The 22,714-nt window shown below is 36.9% G+C and overlaps 1 protein-coding gene and 1 long non-coding RNA gene across 4 annotated transcripts in view; one reads left to right on the top strand and one right to left on the bottom strand.

Annotated features, from left to right (window-relative positions):
• The window catches only part of ADK (adenosine kinase), a 618,595-nt gene that overhangs the window by 537,905 nt on the left and 57,976 nt on the right, over positions 1 to 22,714 (top strand). For all 3 annotated transcript variants that reach the window (XM_031949472.1, XM_031949471.1, XM_031949473.1), the window contains one exon: positions 15,144 to 15,179. In XM_031949472.1, the coding sequence (XP_031805332.1) occupies positions 15,144 to 15,179 (36 nt within the window). The remainder of the gene's footprint in view (positions 1 to 15,143; positions 15,180 to 22,714) is intronic.
• LOC116421070 overlaps positions 1 to 22,714 on the bottom strand; it is a 77,297-nt gene that overhangs the window by 7,996 nt on the left and 46,587 nt on the right. The window lies entirely within an intron of this gene.

The following is a 22,714-nucleotide window of genomic DNA, read 5'->3' as shown; positions in this document are numbered from 1 at the left end:
GTCAATGCTGTCTCAACAATTCATTATGCCAGGTAGATGGCCATTTTGATGTCATATGGATTAGCTTTGTTTGTAAAGTCAGGCAGTGCAAAGCCATGAGACCTCTTCTAACTATCTAGGATTTTTAGCTGCTTCCAGATTACTTCCTTTTTACAAAAGAAGTCATGTCATTCTTTTGATCAGTGTGTTTTGTAATTTTGTTAAAGTTGCCCAAACATTAGCCTTTAGATGCTTTCTTTTTCTTAGGTTTTGAGCTTTCTTTTTTCAGCTTGCTCATGGAGATTTCTAATATAGATATCTGTTCATTTCTAATTTCATATTTGACCTTACTGTTTCCCAATGCCTTTTGTTAAAATTCTGAGCTTTGATGTGTGACTCTCTCACTTAGTTCCACAGCATGTTGTTCACATGGAGATGGGAGGACCAAGAAAAAGGTATTTTTTTCCTAAAAAGCTTTGTATAAAGAGGGTACTTGCCATAATATGTAAACATTAATTTATTCATTCTTTGAATATTTACTACCTGCCTATATATTAATTCAGGCTTTTTCTCCTTTTGAATTAGGCTTTTCCCACTAGTTAAGCCCATGTTTCTCAGAGTCTTCTTTGACCTCTGTATCTTAAGCAGGTGTCTATTAAACATATATGCCAGACACTGTGCTGAGAGTTGGAAATGCAACTCAAATACAGATAAAAAAGAAAAGTAGTTCTTGCCCTCAAGGAGTTCACAGTCTGATGTGGAAAGACAGTGCATAAAAGGAAACAGAAAAGTAAGGATGGGGAGGAAGGACAAAGCTTCTGGTACAGGGAGATGGCAGAGAAAGTCAGGGAGTTAGTTGTGCAGCATGGAGAGGAATGAAGACATGACTGATTTGGGCCTCCTAAGAAGAATCAGCCAATTGCAGAAAGAGGTTATGGAGCAGAGAATACTGTCAGTGTGAGAAGAAGTCTAAAGATGGAGTGTCTCCAGAACCTTTAAACAAGGTTCTTGAGCATTATAGGAAAAGTCCAAGAGAATTGGAAGTCTGGATAGGACTGAACGAGAGAGAGCGAGCGCTTCCATATTCTACCTTCTGGCTCCAGGTTTTTTGGCAGTGATGGGTCGGTGCATTTTAGGAAGGACCACCCCCTTAGGTTATTCATCCCTGATTTGAAGAAATATCACAATAACAATAGTCTCCTTCTTATCTTTCCAGTCTTCTTGCACCTTCCTTCTCCCCACTTACTCTGTAATCCAGCTGCACTGGTCTCCTTGTGACCCCCAACTCCATGCATTTGCACTGGCTTTCCCCCATACCTATAATGCTCTCCTTCTTTACTTCCAGGCTTTCTTCAAAGTTTCCAGGCTTTCTTCAAGGTTAGTTCAAGTCCTATCTTCTGCAGGAAGACTTTCCTGGCCCTCAATTCCACTGCTGATCCCTCCTCACCAAGATTAGCCTCTGTTTACATTGTCTCTATCTTATGTGTACATAGTTAGTTCCGCGTTGTTTCCCCTGTTTGAATAGGAAGTCCCTTGAAAATAAAAATCATGTTTTGTTTCGCTTTGTAACCCAGTACTTAGCACAATGCCTGTCTTATTTGAGTAAGTACTCAGTAAATGCATCTGGACTGACTGACATACTTTGGGGATGCAAATGCCAGAACTGGGGGGGGCTAACTTGTTAATGATCCCTTTCCCCAAAGCTTCTGTTTCCTAAGAAATGGCATAATCATATTTTCCTAGAGTTTTGCAAACCTAATTAAAAGCATTTGAAAAGGGAAGAAAAAGAAGAAAAAAAAAATCCCCATATAGATTTGACAAACTCAGTATCAGAAGCAGTGCCAGCTACAACACTGAACAAGAATAGCAGAAGACCAGCAATAAAACCCCATTGCTCCAGCTGTCTATATACAAATGCATAAAATATGTAGCATAAAAAGAGCTAAGTAGAGATCTTAATACATCTTAATACAAATACAACTTTGGCCTTTTAAGTATCACAAAGATTTTGTAGAATTTTTCTTCTGGAAGGTTTTGTATCTTTTATTCAGTAGGAAGAAAACAGATAAAATGAGAGATAGAGTAGTATTATGTAGTGACATTGTAATATGGGAGAAAATCTGGAAAATGGGACAAACAAAAGCAATATAGTAGCAAAAGGAGAGGGCCACATGGACAGAAGGATTGGAATCAGGTAAGGAGTTTGGGAAACGGATCACAAACTTGGCACAAAATGCTAACTATAACTAACATTTATATTTAAGTTTTGCATAGAGTTTTACAACTATTATTTCATCTCATACTCATAACAACCCTGAGAGGTACATGCTATTCTTATACTCATTTCACAATTGAGGAGACTGAGGTAAGGATCATACAGCTAGAAAATATCTGAGGCTGGATTTGAACTCAGGTCTTTCTTTCTGACTCCAGGCCCAATACTCTATCTAGCTGTGTACAAAAACATAAAGATGTAATTATGGGGAACTTTTAACTATCAGGAAATACTCAGATCCTTTGTTTGCCAAAAATTAGAATAGAGACTACTTTCATGACTTAATTTAAAGAAAATTTCATCCTTCAATTTTGTTGGAGGAAAAGATGAGGAGAAATGCTTTTCTGCCCCTGATTACAATCAACAAGGATGAGATTGTTATAAAACAGAAATGACAGGAAACTTTGGGTCAAGGACCATCATTCTCCAACAAACTTGGTGACATTGAAGGAAAAAATTGTAGTGCCCTCTCAGAAATACATTCTGGGTCTGAGGGGAGTCAGTCTCAACCATTGCAATTGGACAAATATGATTCTGTGTGCAAGGGGATATTGGCCCAAGAGGAACGCAGAGTTCTAAAGACCCAAGTACAAATTATTTTATTAAAATGGAAAAAAGAGAATTCTCTGAAAAGGCTAATATATGTGCATAAAGAAATCATCAACAAACTTAGATAGTTAAGAGACATATCAAAGACAGAAGTGAAGGTGGATTGCTGAAGATAAATATAAAAAGAGTAACCTGGGAATTCCATCAGGGATATAGAAGTCTATAGTGAACTAAGTCTGGCTATGAATGTGAAGGGCAGGGAGAAAATGTGACTTTTTTTGCTGTTTATAGATGAGGGTAGATTCTGTAAATGAGAAAAAATTAAAATTGAATTCTATTTCTAGTAAAATTCTAGAACACATTATCAAACGAGATGATCACGTGAGCCCAACTTAAGAGAAGGAAGTATCAGCCAGTCAGCCGTGCTGAGTGCTCCAATTATGGAATGCTGGAGATATCTGGAAACATGGATGAGGCATGGTTACTTTCTGGCTAGAGACTATAAGATAATTGAAGAGCCAGAACTCATTTGTAAAAATGACTCTATAATGCTTATAAAACAACATAGCTGTTGTAAAATGATTTGCCATGAAGTATGAAATATTAATAGCTTCTATAGAAGCCCCTGGAAGGGATTGTTTTATTTTCTACTTTGGATCCTCATCACCAACACGGTATAGTAGCATACCAGTACTCATTGATAATTGGTTTCAGAAGGCATGATGAGTAGTGAAAAGGAGTACTGAACAAATTTTTCCCATTGAAAGTATATCTCCAGTTTCCAGCCTAACTATCCCTCTTCACTCAATTCCTTAAAGGGCCAAGTGGTACTTCCATATGCAGAGAAGCAATCCATCTGAACTCCTCCCTTCTTGACCCAACTCACTTTCTGAGAAGAACAACAACTTTTGTACTCTCTCCCCACCTCACACTGTCCAAGGTTCTTTGGATGGAAGCAGCACACCAGATGTAGAGGCAGAAGCAATGATCCCATGCCTTCTACCACCCAATGCTTGGGGTTACCGAGAGCCCTGGGACCTCCTCTTCACCGTTGCTGCCATCACCATGCCCGCTTGGGCTCTGCTGCTGCTCCTGCTTATGAGCATGTCAGCTGCTCTGTACTCCTTCCAGCTCTAGTGTTTTAGGAGCCGGGAGCCTACACTCAATAGCCATATCATTCTGCAGTTTCTGCACCTGCCCGCTTCAGCATGGTGGGCTCCAACCTGACCGTCACTTTGCTGAGGAGAAGCTCCCCCAGCCAACACACTAGCAGCTGCTTTGGGAGCTAGGCCATGCACCAGGCCAGCGTCACTTCTCTTCTGCTCAACCAAGAAGATGAACAAGTGCAATGAGAGCTGAGCAAGTGTCAAGTGCTAAAACATTTTTTTTCTTGTAGAAATATGCCCGAAACCAAATTGGACCATTTTTGAAGCAGTTAGGTACTGAGGGAGCACTGCATGTGGCAGATATGCTTATAGTCAAGATCTATGGGATTTAATTCACTATGTAACTCAACTGTTAGGTAAAGAGCTCAAGTATTCATATCCCCATTTTATGTTGAGGAAATCTTGGAGAGTTTGGGACAGCTTGTAAATATTGGAGGTAGGACTTCAAAGAATCAAAGTCAAAAGGCGTGTTGGAGTTACCCACCCAGCACATGTCTGAACAACTCCCCGAGAAATCTTCAGCAAACCTGAGCTGAAGCACTTCTAATGAGTGGGAACTCAGCACCTACTAAGACAGCTCATTCTTGCTTTCATTTCTTAATTGTTAGAAAGATTATTCTCATCAGTCTTAAATTGACTTTTTTGTCATTTCCTTCTCTTGCTCTACTTTTTTCTTAGGAACAAGTCAGATCCTTCTTCATGAAATGATAATAACTCTTCAATTTTGGAAGATAACTATCTTGTACCTCCAAGTACTCTCTTTTCAGATAGAAGATCTTTTCCTTCAGGCAGTACCATTATGATAGAATCTCCAGTCCTCTGTTCTCCTGGTTGTTCTCTTATGCACATTCACTTTGTCAGCATGCTCTCCCTATCATGTGTTGTTTGAACTTAGACTCATTACTGCAGAAATGTGCAAAACAACTTGGACACTAAATTATATAACCAGTATTAAACCCTCAAGATTCTTTTCATAAGAACTATTTATTGTCTCACCACACTTCCCTATCCTGTTTGTGAAGTCAATTTTGAACTTAAATCTAGAACTTTACACTTCTTTTTATTAAATTCATCTAAATAGTTTCAGCTCATCATTTTAGCCTATCAAATGATTTATGAATACAAGTGCTTTATGTGGGTATACAAAGAGCAACACATTGCAAAGACCATACACAAAAACCAAATGGAATTTATATCAGGAATACAGGGCTGGTTCAATATTAGGAAAACTATCAGCATAATTGACCATATCAATAAAAAAAAAATCACATTTTCTCAATAGATGCTGAAAAGGCTTTTCACAGGATACAAGTCATTCCTATTAAGGGGGGAAAAAAACACTAAAAAGCATAGGAATAAATGGAGCTTTCCTTAAAATGATAAGTAATATCTATCTTAAGACCATCAGCAAGGATTATTTGTAAGAGGAGCAAGCTAGACGCCTTCCCAGTAAGATTGGAGTGAAGCAAAGATGTCCATTATCACCCCTATTAATAAATATTTTACTAGAAATGCTAGCTGTAGCAATAAAACAACAGAAAAATTAAATAGGCAAAGAGGAAACAAAACTATTGCTCTTTACAAACAATATGATGGTTACAAACAATATGATGGTATAGTTAGAGAATAAAATAAAAAACCAGTTGAAACCATTAACAACTTTAGCATAGTTACAAGATATCAAATAAACTCATACGAATCATCATCACTTCTATATGATACCATCAAAGTCTAACAGCAAGAGATAGAAATTATATTAAAAATCACTGCAGATGATATAAAATATTTGAAAGTCTGTTTGCCAAGACAAACCCAGGAACTACATGAGCACAGTTACAAAACACTTTTCATACAAATTAAGATATATTTAACAAAATTAACAAAATATTAAGTATTCATGGATAAGCTTAGTTTAATTTTTAAAAATGACAATTATACCTAAATTAATTCTTCAGTGTCATACCAATCAAACTATCAAAAGATCCTTTATAGAACTAGAAAAAATAATAACAATTCATCTGGGAAAAAACAAAGGTCAAGAATTAATGGGAAAAAATGTGAAGGAAAATGGCCTACTAGTACCAAATTTCAAACTGTATTACAAAATGATAATTATTAAAACAATCTGATACTGGCTAAGAAATGAGTGCTAGATACGTGCTTCTTTAACATTCTTCCTTTTTTTTTCTTTTCCTTTTTTTTTCATTGTCACTGTCTCCCTATTCTTCTCCATTTTCTTTCCTTGTCCTCTAACATTTTAAGTTCCCCCTCTTCCAATAGGTGAAGAATATACTTTATCCTTCATCATTTGAGTACTACTTTGTAATTTCATTTATCAGAATTCTTAATACTGTAGTTATCATTTTTTTGTGTGTGTGTGGTTCTACCCATTTCACTGTGCTCAGTGTTCACAGTTCATACTAAAAAAGGAACATGGTATAATGCCCTTGCAATTAGAAAGACCAAGATTCAAATGTTATATTAAATATTAACTGTATGAACCTGACAAGGGCATTTCACTCTTCTTGGTCTGTCTCTCCTAATCTGTTAAATGAGAGGCTTGGAGTCATTTAGCTCTAAGGGTGGTTCCACCTTCAAGTCTATAATCCTGTGGTCTTATTACATCTGCCCAGGATTCTCATAAGTTGTCCTTTTGTTGTTTCTCATGGCACTGTGATACTCTGTGATACTCTACAAGTCATATTACTATGTTTTTTCATCCTGCCTTCCTCCAGTGAATGGGTATCTACCTTGTTTCAAGTTCTTTGTTATAATAACAACAACAAAACAAAAACAAAAAAAACCCACTATGTATTTTCATATCTAGAAATCCAGCCTCTCTGTTTTTTTAGTTCCATTGAGTATATGCTTATTAGTAGTATCACTGGGTCAAAAGACATGCAGTTTAACATTTTAATTGTAATTTGAAATTGTTTTCCAATATAGTTTAAGTGATTCCTAATTTAACCAACAGTATATCAAAGGAAGCCTGTCCTTCCATAACTCTGCCAACAATTGTCATTATCTGTTTTTCTCATCCTTGCTAATCTCATGTATGATTTAGACCCTTAGAATTGTTTAAATTTATATTCCTCTTATTCCTATTTGGAATTTTTTTTCATATGGTTCTTTCATAGCTTGATATTTGAAAACTTTCTCTTCCTTTATTTGAAATTTTTCCTTAACCATATCTCTATTGAGAAATGGCTCTTGTATGTATATGTGTCACTTCCCTTTAATATCAAATATTGCTTGGAAAAAAAATTTCTGCATAGATTTTTCCCCATCTGGTTTTCTTCTAATTTTTAATTGCATTGATTTTGTTTGTATAAAAACTTTCCAATTTTATATAATACAAATTGTCTATTTTCTATCCTATAATTCTTTCTATTCTTTCTTTGACCAATAAGTCTTCCATATTCATAGATGTAAATAGTATTTCTTTCTGTTTCCCTCTCTCTCATCTATTTATGATAAGATCTTTTATACTTATGTGATTATATCCATTTGGATTTTATTGTCGTATATTTTATAAGATGTTGGGTTAAACCTAATTCCTTACTGATTGTTTTCTATGTTTCTTCAGCAGTTTTGGTATGACAATGAGTCTTTATCTCAATAGTTAGTGGCTGGCTTTATCATATATTTTGGTAATATATTTGAGTTCTTTTTATTTTATTTTTTCTGTTCTCATCAGTTTTTCAGTTTTTTTAAAGCAGGATCAAATAGATTTTTTTAATCATTATGTCTTGGTTATATAATTTAAGATATGGGACTGCTTAGCACACCCCCTCCTTTCCTTCTCACTTCTTTTTTATATTTCCCTTGAGATTGACCTTCTGTTCCTCCAGATGACTTTATTGTTTCATTTAATTGTATAAGTAAGACTTTGGTAATTTAATTGTATTACATTAAATCTATAAATTAGTTTAGATGTATTGTCATTTTTATTATATTAGCACAGCCTAACCATGAGCAATTAATATCTTTTTAGTTATTTAAGTCTTTTTTTTTCTGCAGAAAATGTTTGTTGTGTAGAGAATGATTCCTATATGTATGTTGGTAAGCGGCCTCACAGATATTTTCTGTCTTTTAGGCATTTTTAGTGGAATTTCTTTGTTTATTTTTATTTTTTTTTTTTTGCTGGATTTTGTTGCTAAATAAAAAGATTACATATATGTGTGATATATAAACATAATATGTATTATGTCTCATCATTGCAATAGCTAACATTTCTAGAACCATACCAAAGAATAATGATGATCAACTACCCTTTTAAAAATCTTAGTTTTGTTATAATTTCTATAAGCAACCACATCATTCTCTTTCAGAATTCTCCCCTTTATCATTGACATTAATGAAGATCCTAGGTGCCTGTAGATCCATTTCTACTGCACTGTGCTAGTTTTCTTAAGGATATTTAGAAACAAAATGGGTCATAATTGAGTGGGCTTTAATCAAGGACCATAGTTGATAATTATTTCATTCTTGTAACTAAAGATGGAGAAAATTTAAGGTCCAAGTCAGTAGCCTTGATTCAGAGAGTCTCTAAAAATAGATAGGGTATGCTTCAAGCTGTTCCAGACATCTAATCAACTTGAATTTCTTAAAAAAATAAGTTAATACATTTTTGATACTAGATGTGATGGTTTCAGATTTATTACAAGTAATAGAATTGTGTGGACTTGATTTATATTGCTGTTGTTTTAGCAGATTTTAAAAGTCTTATTTTTAATGTGACCCATGGGAAGCAAGTTCTGTTTGTTCCCTTTGTGTACTACTTTCTGAGTGATAACAATTGTAACTTTCTGGTTGCATAAGTGATTAACTCTAGAAATTCAATGTCCTTCAAGTGACAACATTCATCCCTGTATCTGTTTTTTTCTGAGTTAACAAGTTTACAAATTTGACCAAGACCCAAAAATTTAAAAAAAAAAAAAAAAAAAAAAATCTAGATCCAGAGAGATCTCTTCCTTTCTTTGCAACTGAAATCCAAAGACAAAATTCCCAGTATTTCCTTCTTTATGTACTAAATCACTTCTGTGTTTCCCAGAGAAGTTAGATTGGATATGCTCAAAATCAGTATTATCTTTTACTCTGTAGTCTATAGTTTATTAATTTTGATAATGTATTTTTCCTCTAATATCTCATTCCTCTTCCACTTCATGAAATGTGAAAAATTAAAAAAAAAAAAAGAATAAAAAATTAAGTATTCTATAAGACCTAACCTCACTTTTTGGCTTTGAGTCTTGTCTATCTTTATGCTTTTCACTGCAAGCCTACTTTATTTACAACACTGTCTTTATATCTATACATCACTGAACACTTTTGGCACTCAATAAATGTTAAATAATATTTTTCTTTGGCATCTCTTAGACAAGAAATGTGATAGTAAATGTCAGAGTGCGAGATAAAAATCTCCAGAAAGCTCTTGATTACAAACATTGAAAAATGTAGTACAAACTTTTTTTTGGTACCTGAAATTGTTAAAGGATTTTCCTGAATTCTTTTTTTCTTCATGAGTTTGCTCTTGTCTTTGTTTATTTTATCTGACTTTTAAATTAAATTTTCTCCTTAGAAAAATAAAAGAAATGTCATTGATACCTTCCCACTAGAAAGTGCATAACTTAAGTGGTATTTTGCAGAGCAAAAGTTCATCCCAACTGAGAATGAGAAAAATGAGAAAATGTTAAAGTGTAGGCAACATATTTTTTCATTATGATGTATATATAGATCAATGCATGGAGATAATTTGATGCAGAGAAAGTAATACGAGATAGTTCTCTTTAACATAAAATTTCAAAATGACCTAGAGGTATATCATTGCTGCAAGTGTTGCTTAACTTGTTATAATGACATTAGACTTGGAGCTGGTGATTTCTCTTTTCTGGAGGATTCCAATTGAAACTACAAATCATTTTTGTTTGAGATTAAGAGCCACAGTATGTTGTACTTCAAACCTTAACTTGTTGTCAAATAAAACTAAAAAGACTTAGCTTCAAGGGGAAATATATCCTAATAAATAAAATTTCTGTGGAAGAGATGATTGTTAATCATCAATGAATCAAACAATCCAAAAGCACAAAGATAGGAAAGACAGTCAACTCTTAAGTTCCCTTAGAGTTGATAATCTAAAGTAAGGATTTATGAAACCTTGCTTTCACATTGTTTTTGACATAATAAAAATGGAATAACTTTACTGACATCATCTCTTTGTTTTTGCAAACAAAAATATGGCCTGTCAGAGGGACTTTACAAATAAGGTCCTCAAATCCATAGTTTAGTTCATAGAAGATATGAAACACAGGTGCAGCAAGCTTAGAGAGAAAAAGGAGAGTGATTACTCAGATTAGATTGACCTTGGCTACAGTCTCTGAGAAGTGATATTCTCTGTTTACTATGTAATGGGAAGCATGAAAAAATTCTGAAAAGGAGAAAAAAAAATGCTTAATTTCTGAGTTAGGTCTTCGAGGAATAGTTTTGGAATCATTCCCAATACCTAGGATCTTAGATTTATTTTCTGACTTGAATATAGAAACAAAGTCCAAAGACAAAAAGAACTGATTTGGTAGAAAATATACCCAACACCTATTGAAAACCTGGGGGTCGAATGAAAGGGAGATACATTTTTGGAGTTGAAAACCTAGAAAGTCTCTGATGATTATTCCCCTATTCCAGGGTCTGCTCCATAAATTATTATCAGTAGTAGAGCCATATTATCCCCCAAAGTATAGTATATGATGGTTTCACATAGTCTTGTCTTTAGTTGTGAGATTTAAAATGTGTAACTCATATAGTAGTGGTGGTGATGGATCATAGTAGTAGTAATAGTCGTCATCATTATTTTCCTCCTTTCAGGAAATGGACAGTACTTACTGTCCTGAAGGTTAAACCCAGTTTCCTCGTTGTTCTCAGAGAATAAGGACCACCAGTCACTGTATATATTCTTAATATTCAGGAAGTTATTTATTCATAGTTTTGAACCCAACTGGCAAGTACCTTTTGGCATTCAAGACTGTTCATTCTCTCCTTTCCTGAACTTGGGCATTTGGAACATAGTGTATGTATGTATATGTATATATATATTGAAGTTGTAGCAGCTGCTGGCAGCTTGTCTTAGTTTGTTTTATGCAGTCTCTATACTCACTGTTAATGTGTATATATGTTCCTTGGATTTTTCTGGAAATTTTAAATCTTTACTCCCACTAAGGTGATCTGAATTTTCTAGAGAGATATTTCTAAGAAAAACATCAGATGGATCATATTCTAAGAGTCTGGAATTTTCTCAAAGTCTTGTCCCATTAATTTACTTTCTTGTAAGCTGCTTTAGATACGAGATCCTGTCTTCTTTATTCTCATATATCCTGCAGTCCTCAGTGAAATTGGTGAATTGCAGCTAGGTGGCACAGTATCAAGAGAGCCCTTCTCAATCTCCTATTAGCAGGATGGCCCTCTCTCTGTCAATTTGCTCACTTGGACTTAATGACTTTTAAGGTTCCTTTCAGTTCTAAGTCTGTGACCTAGAAGCCAAAATTCAGGAACTTAGATCATTGTAGTCTCTACCTGATTCCCCCAAAGAAGGAATGCTCTCAATCCACACTGCCAAGCTGGCATGGCCACATGCGGGTCCCTGTCAGACTGCAGACCATTATTCTTTGAAAGGGTTTGAATTGCTTTCACTAGGAGGAGGAGTTTCCTCTGCCAAAGCCCATCATCAGCACCTTGTCTGCAGTGTAAAGTCCTTGACTGTGGCAGGAGTTCACACAGGCCTCAGGGGCCAGAGGCTGCCCTCGAACCCAGGGCTCCTCTAGATAGTCTAGTTTTCTATCCACTACTCTATGCCTCATCTCTACTGTTACCTAATTTTTTAAAAAAATGACCATTTGTATAAAGACTCATCCATAGTCCAAAGCTAAAAAACTGAAGTTTTTATGTGAGCCCCTTCTACATCAGAGGTAGTGCTGTTTTTAGAAACAAGTGTTGGAGTATTAACTGAAATGCACATAAAAGTAAAGAGCTTTTATTCTGTTCCATTTTATACTAATGAAAGATGTTTTTACATATATATGTATATATTTGTATATGTCTATACACATCCCCCCATATGTGTTTGTGTGTATATAATGAAACTATCTTCTTTTCCCTGTAAACTGTAGTGTTAAAAGGAAGTGTGTTTCATTTAATAGTGGTATACTAATCCCTTTCAAATAGCTTTCTATATAAGTGTGCACACACAGTTTTCATTTACTCTTAATTTTCAGACATCCCTTTTAAGAAAACAACCCCAACAACTACCTCAGTTAGGATGTTGGGAGCCCATGCTTTGTTGTTGGCTCCCCATTGTTTTTTTCAGCCTGATCTCAGAGACAGCAAACCTATTGTGATGTATAAGTCTTAAATAGTATGGTATAGATGAAGGTCTGAGGCATTAATTATATGTCATTTTATTCATAACAGTCAATTCCAGAAAGGAAAAAATGTCTCTGTTGTTGTGAAAGACATAGTATATATATATATGCTCCTTGATACCTCAAATGATACTATTGCAGCCTAAATGACAATGGGAGCTGATTCCGAAAATGTGACCTGCCTGACACAGAGCAATGAAATCATAGGAAAAGTTTTCAAAATGGAAAGGGGATGAATGTGAAATCCATCCCTCTCTGAAATTCTCTTTTCCTGGCCTGCTCGGCTTAGCTGCTGTCATATGTCATGCATGGATGGAGCTGCTGCTCTCCCAGGGGAGTGCCAAAGCTTCTGGGGAGCTTGTTTATTTCCTTAATCCCTCCTCCTTTGTGATTTTTTTTTTTAATGTCAGATCCAAAATGGAAACCCTGTAAATATAATGATTATCACATGGATAATCACCTCCATTAGGAGCCGCCCTGCTTCCCTCTCCTAACCTCAGCTATTCTCCACATGTCACGGCCACTCTAAGGTTGGGTTTCACCCTGACTGCTTTATTAGATATGGGAAACTCAGTCTGTGGTGCCCCGGGCAGCACAGATGGGGACCGCTTGTCTCCTTTTCTCACTTTTACTATGAAAAGACACTGGAAAGCCCTCTTTATTATGATCTGGCTAATTCTCTCGGATGTGCCGCTAATGTTTGGAACCTCTCTCACTTCTTTACCCAGAATCACACACCCTCCCATCCCCTCCGGTACTCTGGCCTTTAGTGCCCAAAGATTAGAATTCTGCTTAAAATCCTCATTGTGCTAAACTGTCCCAGAGTTTTTGAATTTGATTGAAAGGAAAAAATAAAATAAATGTTGTTATTTCCCTTCAAATCAGAGTTAGCTATGGGAAAGTCTACTAAAAGAGGAGACAGCTGCCTTCTCTAACAGAGTGATGATCAGAGGAAGGTGGGAGGAAATCCAAAGATAAAGCCTTTTGAAAGCACAGAACTAGTGCTTAGCCATTCTGATGTCAGGTCCATAGTCCTTGCCATTCTAGGGGACTCTGAGAGAGAAAATTGAATTAGCCTTTTTAAAATACTCCCCTTCCCCAGTGAGAAATATATTTGGATCATTCTTCCTTAGAATCCTTTGCTGTTGCTGTTATTCTAGCTTAGCAATAGCTAAACAAGCTGCAAATGACTTGTAATAGAAAAGGGTGATGCTATGGTACAAATGGTCTTAGCTTATCTGATTTTGTGTGACCCTTGTGTAATTTTGTGTGAGCCTTTCTTGTTGATTTGCTTTTGTGTTTTACTACAGTTTTATCACCCTCCTAACTCTCCTAATTCCCCCTCTTACCCCTGTGTCTCAGTCCTCTGGAAGTCTTCCATGCCCATAATGAAGTTCTATGTAAATAAATAGTTCTAATGGGGCCTTTCAAGTTGTCTTTTTATATGAGAATGAGCTTAGCTAATCACATGGCAGCTTGGGAAAACATGGCATTGAGAGAGCTTGATCCTTACCCTCTTCCTTGACAGCTAGGCCAGCGAGTGTCATTGACTGTGTGATGTACAAGAAGGAATGCTTTTGTAAATAAATTGTCCAAGTGGCCAACCTTGCCTGGACCCACTTGTCAAGGCCATGATTCAATTTTTTTTGGATGGGATGAGGGAAGGCAGTCAACATCAGCTTAGGCTAACCTGGTCAACCTTATGTTTCCCTAGCAAGCGGCCTTGAGGAGTTGTGCTTTTCAGCGTATCACTTTTTATTAACTTGCAAGTCCAGCTGTAATCATCCATTTTGCCCTTTCTGAATTCTCAAAATGGCCCTCCAGATCCAGGCTGTATGATTCTGCTGGGGAAGGGGCACATGCATACATTCCCTCCCACTTGAGATTTGGCTGTGTGTTATCTAACACATAGGTAGTACTGAAAGTGGTGGTCTACACCCAGACTCTTCTTTCTCCCTTACATGGTTTGGGGAAGCAGTTATTTCAGTCGCGTTGGATCTGCTCACTACCCTGTTAGGCTCAAAGCCCATCCTTCTATTAATATCTCTTGGCAGAGATAATTTGGAGGAATGTAAGTTAAGATGTAAAGGCTCTTGACAGTTGTCTGCAATATTTTTTCATATTAAAGAGAGAAGCAGATTGGGAAGTGAAATTGCCACCATTTTTTATCAGCCTTAGATTTTAAAATGTGGGCATGAAACAAACAGGTTTGATCAGTAATAAAAAGAAAAGGAGGTTGACTGCTTGGTAGCATTTCTGCTATTTGTTATATTGCTTTCCCCTGTATTGAAGCATTACTTTTTAATAATGTCCCTTGAATTGTACCATTAGCATTAATATTTTTTTTAAACCCATGAGACCTAAGGTTATATTTAGGTTTAACTTCTGGACATCAGAGGTCACCTAGTAAGACTGTGATAGTGTTGTTTGTGATTAAAGGTATAGCTGTCAATCTGCTTCTCATTATGAAGTGGTTGTCCTCCCTGACGGAGGTCAGATCACCTGCACTGAGTGTGGCGTCCACGTGAAAACACATCCCACATCTTCTTCATTTGAACTTGTGAAGTCCATAGTGCTTATGTTGCCTTGGGGCAGGGAGGAGGGTGGGAAGGAGAGGGAATCTTTTCAATACCAGCATCAAAATGGCACTCTCTGGGTACATGGAGATAATTGTGTCAAAGGAAAATGGCTTGGACGCGCTTCAGCATGGGTTATTTCTTCATTATCTAGCACTTTATAATTAACTGTTCCTTTTTTTTATTTCAGGAAGCCGCCACTTTTGCTAGAGAGCAAGGCTTCGAGGTGAGTTAACCCACAATTGCACACTAAACAGATCCTAAAGGTTTTTTCTTGCTGATAATGAAGTTCTTTTGGACAGTGATTGATGTGCTATTATACTCCCCGAGCTGCACCGCCGTTGCCATGGAAACCTGGCAGTCGTCATGGTTTCTTTGTTCTGCCAGCACAGTGTTATGACGCACTCTGCTAGGTCTGCACCCAACATCGCCTACAGATGTTATTTATTGAATTTTGAAAAGCCTCTTGGGAAGCCAAGAGGTTGGGCACGATTTCAAGCTGCCTCTGCAGATATGGGGCCTGTCAGTTGGCTCAGTTAAAAAGCTACCTCATTAGCTGCATTACACTCCATGAAGATCTGCGGCTGCAGCGGTGGCAGGGCAAGACTAAACCGGGGAAGAGGACGCTGTTTAAATAACTTCAACCCTGCCACATACGCATTATCATTATGCAAATTAATTTCAGAAAGGTTGTGTTTAAAGTTGTTAGGAACTGATTAATTTAAACTCCCACTTACATAAACTGGCTGTTTGGGGGAAGGGTGGGGGTTACATAATATAAAATATACAGAAATAGGATTACTGCCACCACCCCAGTCATAGATTAACTGAAGTAAACACTGGTGCTTGGGAGTGAGGTAGGAGCCCCAATTCCACTTGCCTGTGAGTTTTTAATTTTGACGAGATATTCCTTCAAGAGGCTCTGTGGGGTCGTTATTGACTCCAATCAGATTGCAGTCATTGCCAAATGATTAGCTACGGAATATAGCCTCACAATATGATGTTGGAAAACACAGCTCCTAATTTGAAGCCAGGTTAACTGAGGGGGAGGAAATCCATTCGACTGTCAGATTGAGTGGGCAGGTCTATGTGTAATTCTGTGTTCTGTACAATCTCTTAGTATGCCATTCAGCCCAAATGTTAAATAATAAAGAACTTGTTTAAATCTGAGTTGTGGGGGGAGAGGCAGAAGCATACACAGACCCTCCCCTAATGTCCCCACCACCCAAAGAGGCCAGCGGAGGGTGATGCAGTGATAGGAGCATAGCCCAATTTGTGCCTTTCAGGACAAGGTGGTGGGTGAATTTATGGTGATTTGATATAAAAAGGTAGAAATGGCTAATTCTTTTCATTACTGGAAACTGTGCTCTAAGGAAGCATGCATTTCACATGTGTCTCCACACTTGACAAGCCAACCCGGGGCCCTTCACAGATGAGGATGATGAGGCTTGGAGTGTGAGTAGTCACTTAGATTCAAAAGGTCACACATTAGCACCCTGGAGAACACCCGGAGGAATTCTGCTTCCAAATCCTACATCCTGGCGCCAGGAAGCTGCTTGTGAGAACTCTGATGCTCATTGAGTAGGTGTCTGCATATTTGTTTCAGGCTATTCTCCTTGATGGGGATGAGCATTCTCTCATTTTTCTTCATATTTTTGTTTCACTTTATAATTTCTCAAGCCACTAAGAGATCTGCAAGATTAATGAAGCTGGAGAATGTTCATCTGAGTAGATAAATGTTTAGATCATAAGAATACAAATAATCCTGATACATTTTTTAAAAGTTGAGATGATGGTGATGATGATGAAAAATTATCATATTAAAAATAGATGTCTTAGGTTGCTGCATACATCAGAAATCTTTAATAACTCAAAGCTTGTGGAATGTAGATCTCTAGTTTCTATCGGACTCCTTTTCTGTTATATCTTGTGTTTTTTAAAATGTATGTTGGATTTGTTCTATCAAATAAAACACCTTTTATAGATGCTTAGAAATATAATGTGTAGCATAGTAAATGAGTGTGATCTCAAAGTAGCTAGACAATAAAAAAGAGGAAATAGTTTATTAAGCTTGCCCATTTTATATTTTTATTGTCCTCTTGAGCTCCAATTCTGGATGTGCCTGGTTTAAATTCAGCTTTAGTGACACACTGTTCTTGCTGTTGTCTGCTAACCATCATCACATTAGCTTTTCCATTAGTACTCAGAGATGCCAATGTGGCTTCCTCTGGTCACCTTACTTCTGCCATATTTGATTACAATATCTAGCAAAGTACACAGTGATTACAATTCTTTACTTGATTAACTCTTAAAGGGCAAAAACTGACCTGTCAATTATGTTGACAGTGATGTGTAAGATTGACAAATTTACAGCATTATCAGTGGCTGTCTTTTATTTCCCTTCCTGGGTTTGCAAAAAGCCGAGTTGTGTAAATATGGGCCACAAGCAGAATTACCTTAATTAGCCATTTCATTAACAACAACATTTTAACTGCTTTCCTTGATTTCATAAGGCCATGTCCAGCAAGCAGTAACATGGAAGCATTAACTTAAGGGCTTGGTATTGCTGAGAAACAAACAAGTAAATGCCTTTTAAAACAAACAGTCTTAAACCTATGAGAATTTATCATGGATCTAAAGCCTTTTTTTTTTCCCAATGTCTCCACCATTCTTTTTTTTTTATTATAGCTTTTTATTTACAAGATATATGCATGGGTAATTTTTCAGCATTGACAATTGCAAAACCTTTTGTTTCAGTTTTTCCCCTCCCTCCTCCCACCCCCTCTCCCGCAGATGGCAGGTTGACCAATACATGTTAAATATGTTAAAGTATAAATTAGATACAATATAAGCATATATGTCCTAACAGTTATTTTGCTGTACAAAAAGAATCGGACTTTGAAATAGTGTACAATTAACCTATGAAGGAAATCAAAAATGCAGGTGGACAAAAATAGAGGGATTGGGAATTCAAAGTAATGGTTCTTAGTCATCTCCCAGAGTTCTTTTGTTGGGTGTAGCTGGTTCAATTCATTGCCGCTCTTTTGGAACTGATTTGGTTCATCTCAATGTTTAAGAGAACCATGTCCATCAGAATTGATCCTCATATATTCTTCTTGTTGCTGTGTATAATGATCTCCTGGTTCTGCTCATTTCACTTACCATCAGTTCATGTAGGTCTCTCCAAGCCTCTCTGTATTCATCCTGCTGGGATCTAAAGCCTTTTGGGATTCGGAGGACTCTGTCTAAATTCTCCTTCCTTTTTCCTCTGAATTTTGGTAGAGAGTGAAATAATGTAACTTGTAGGCTCAAGAAGAAAGAGAAGGAAAGCATTTATCCTTTTCAGTACCACCATCTCTGTATCCTCCTCTTCAATTATAATTTGTATTCACCTAGAATTGTCCCTGAATCCCAAAGCTACTGAGTTTGGCTGTCACTGATCTATCTGCTGAGAGAATCACTGAAATTAAAAAAAAAAAAAATCACCACTGTTTAATCATCAGGAAATGTTATTGTTCCTGACATTCTACTTAGCATCTTTGTAAATTTGGGAAAAGCTTTTTTTTTTTTTTTAATCTTCAATTTTTAAAATGGATTCAGTAATTTACAGTAAAAAAAGATTCAGCGAGCAGAGCACTGGAGAAGGAGTTCTTATCTAGAGCTGGGCAGAGCAAAAAGCAGAAAAGAGGACATTTTTATGGAAGTTATGGGAAATTGCTTGGTACCTGATTTAAATGACAGTCCTGCTATGAATTTAAAATGACAATTCTTGGAGGTAAAGTTTCATAAGGTCTTTTATTATTCTAGAAGCTCCATTTAAATGGAAATTATTTTTAAAACATCTTATTTTGAAGATGTAATAGTTAAAGAGTCATATTTTTAGTACTTATATCAAATAAAATTGGGCAGTTTAAAAGTATGTTATATTTATAGAAATCTTTAAAATCTTTATTAAAAATTATTTTAAATAAAATGAAAGAAGGGGAAAAGCCCACAAAAACTCCAATACAAAAGTACTTAATATGATCATTGTCTGTGAAACAGAGCATGTGCTGAATGATTGAGAGGTCAGAATTTTTCTGCTAGACAGTTTGTTTTTCTTACTCTGAGTCAAGTCAGTCTGACTTGGTTGTAGTAGTGGTTCTGAAATCCATGGTAACATACTTTGTGGCTCCATGGAGCATATTTTCATAAACAATTTTGAGTCATTCTGACCAGATATCTTCCCACTCTTTCACCTGACTGTACAGTCAGAGATCAGGGAAGTTAGGTGACGCACTGGTTAGATCACCAGCCCTGAAGTCGGGAAGACCTGAGTTCAAGTGTGACTTATGACACAACACTTCCTAGCTGTGTGACCCTAGGCAAGTCACTTAACCCCAATTGCCTCAGAAAAAAAAAGAAAAAAGAAAGGCCAGAGAGAGAGCCCAGAAAAGCTGTAATTCAAGGAATCTTCAAGTATACCTAAGAGAAGTATCGTGGCCTCCAGAAGATCCCCCCACAAAGAACAGGAAAGGAATGACTACACAGAGTGATTTTATGCCTAAAGAAAGATTGAGTAAATTCTCCCAAACTCATTTAAATCCACAGAATACTTCTTCCCTGGGAGTTCCAGTTACCCCATTCTCATTCCCATTTCTGCTCCATATTCCTTAACAGAACAACAGCTCAGTCCTGATGGAAGACCAGGATGTTGGATTCTTAGGCCAATTCTCCTAGTGTAAGGAAGGAGCCATTCCAATTCAGAAGACAGGAAGAGAATGTTTGTTTGTTTTTTCTGTTTCTATCTATGTCAGTTCTCTGAAGTAGATTCCCATTTCCTTGGAAAACACTAAGTATTATTATGATCAAGGCAGCATTTGAGGAACATCAGAAATAGCATTCTACCAGAAGATCATTGTACACGGCAAGATTATACGATGATCAATTCTGATGCTTTTTCCAACAATGAAATGATTCAAACCAGTTCCAATGATCTTATGATGAAGAGAGCTATCTATACCCAGAGACAGGACTGTGGGAACTGAGTGTGGACCACAACATAAGCATTTTCACTCTTTCTGTTGTTATTTGCTCGCATTTTGTTTTCTTTCTCAGTTTTTTTTTTTCTCTCTTGGATCCAATTTTTCTTGTGCAGCAAGATAATTGTATAAATACGTATACACATATTGCATTTAACATATATCTTAACATATTTAACATGTATTAAATTATCTGACATCTAGGGGATGGGAGGAAGGAGGGGAAAATTTGGAACACAAGGTTTTACAATGTTAAAAAATTATCCATGTTTATGTTTTGTAAAGAAAAACTTTAATTTAAAAAAAAGAAAGAAAGAAAGAAATCACATTCTAGCCAGTGTTAGTCTTCAGCACAGTGGTATTAAGCTTCTGTATCTGTAACCAAAATAATGAGAGGAAAAGGACAATAAGTTTGCAGGTGAAACAAAACAAAGTTCGTATCAGCATCTTGAAAGAATCTATTAGATTTCAGAATGATCCCGATTAATTGGACCTTGCTAATTAGAGAATTGTGCAGGCAAAGGCACTTGAGGTGTACAGGTCCATGGAGAGAGGCCAACTTCATAAGAGCCAGACAATGAATGACTTCTTAGATAGGATTAAAACCATAAAATTAAAAGTCATGGCTGGGTCACTAGCTAGACAGGAATAAGCTTCACCTTAAGAGAAAAAGGTGAAAGTAGAGGGTTTCAAAGATGGCTAAATTCCTTCTATAATAGACATTCCATAGACCAATCCTCAACACCAGCTAGTGAGAGACCGTTTTCTCTGTAGAGTTTAGGTGCCTAGAATTGGAGAAGTTTGGGAAAGCTTAAGGAAAAGTTTTACAGTTAGGTAAAGGTCTGCAAAATAGTAGAGTTGAGGAATTAGTCAATGACCTAGGATTTAGCCTGGAGGAGAGAAGGCTGAAGAGACCCTTTAACAGTGCTCTCTAATTTTATAAAGACTTTTTACATGAGCATAAGTGATGATTGCTTTGTTTTGTTTTTATTCTCAGTTCAGTGGGAGCTAGAGAAAGTATTCTGAAGCTTCATTGTGAGGAATATTAGTCAGACACATATTGATGTTGACATTGTTAGGCCTGAGAATGACTGACTGACAGATGTTAAGCATGTTTCTAAATATCTCTAAATATAAAACATCAGAAAGCTGCGTGTGAATCTTTGCATGGTAGCTTATCTGCAGTCAGGGGAGCAGATTAAATGACCACAAATGACCTTCTTGCCATGTAGTACTTTCATCCAAGCTTTGTTCAGAATCCCTTATTATAACTCAAGTGAAATGAGTTCAGTAGACCCAAGTTTAAGACCTGACTGCATTTTCTTTTTTTTTCTTTTTTTCTTTTTTTTTGCTGAGGCAATTGGGGTTAAGTGACTTGCCCAGGGTCACACAGCTAGGAAGTGTTAAGTGTCTGAGGCCACATTTGAACTCAGATCCTCCTGATTGGTATTCTATCTACTGCACCACCTAGCCGCCCCCTGACTGCATTTTCTAGCTCTCTGACCATATCACCTCATCTGTCAATGGTGAGAATAAGACTTGTATCTTCTACTTCTCAAGGTTGTTCTGGGGGGGGATGATTTGGATATTTTTAAGCTCTTTAATAGATATTTGATTATAAAGCTCATGTGCCCTGTTCATTCCCAGACAACTAAGGGGTACAGTGAATAGAGCATAGGATAATAGGGCCTGGAGTCAAGAAGAATGGAGTTCAAAAAGGACTTCAGACGTTAACTGTGTAACTCTGGCCAAGTCACTTAACACCTCTCTGTTTTCTCATCTGTCATATAAGGACCACTTACCTCTGAGAGTTGCTTTGAAGATAAAATTAGATAGTATCTGTAAAGCCTTAAAGTACCTTGTAAATATTTGTAAACCTTAAAGTACCATGTAACTATTATTATTATTATTAGATGCATAATCATTATTTGTTGAACAAATGAAATGAACCCCTCTAAGCTCCCGTAAGAGTTAAAATGATTGGAAATGACTTTCCCCTCCTTCATAGTGCTGAGACCAGGACTATTCCTTAGCTTTCCCCCGTTATCTCAGGCAGATATTTCAAATGCAGATCAAAGAAAATCCCTCATATTACAGAGATTCAGTGGAAAAGCTTTCCTTCTTCCTGGGCAGGTATGTTCTCTCTCATCATTTCATTAGTGGGGCTCCATTACCTCGTTTTCCCTTTGTCCTTTATTCCTCAGCACAGGGACTTAACCTTTGAAAACCAGTTTCATCCCTGTTCTCCAGCATGTACACTGACTATATCCAAGGCTTGTCAAGAGGCTCTCCGAGCACAATGAGCAAATAGGCCATCCAGAGGCCCCAAACTTGTTCCTGAACCCCTTCTTAAAGTGTCAGTGTCAGTAGCCTGCTGAGAAGATGAAGGGATTGAACTCACATTGTCACTGTGGCTCTGGATCCCACTTTGGCCCATCACCTGCTCTCCACAACCCTGGTTAGAACTGAGAAGAGGCTGAGATCTGCTCCTAGACAGTGAGTGGAAGTGAAGCTGGGGTGGGCCCAAGTCTGCAGCCCCTCGCCGACCCACCCGGAATGGGGTGTTCTCACACAGCACTCCTGCCTGCTTCCATTTCACTAGACTGTTTCATCCAAGATATCCTTCTGCCTTCGATGGCACTGGTCCTCTTCCAACATGAAGAATGATCCACAACATTAAGTGCCTACTTCATTCTGGGTGCTGGAACTGGAATCCAGAAGACCCAAGTTCCAATCCTTT

This window comes from Sarcophilus harrisii, chromosome 2 (genome assembly GCF_902635505.1).
Source record: "Sarcophilus harrisii chromosome 2, mSarHar1.11, whole genome shotgun sequence".
NCBI lineage: Eukaryota > Metazoa > Chordata > Mammalia > Dasyuromorphia > Dasyuridae > Sarcophilus > Sarcophilus harrisii.
This window is presented reverse-complemented; position numbering and strand designations above follow the sequence as displayed.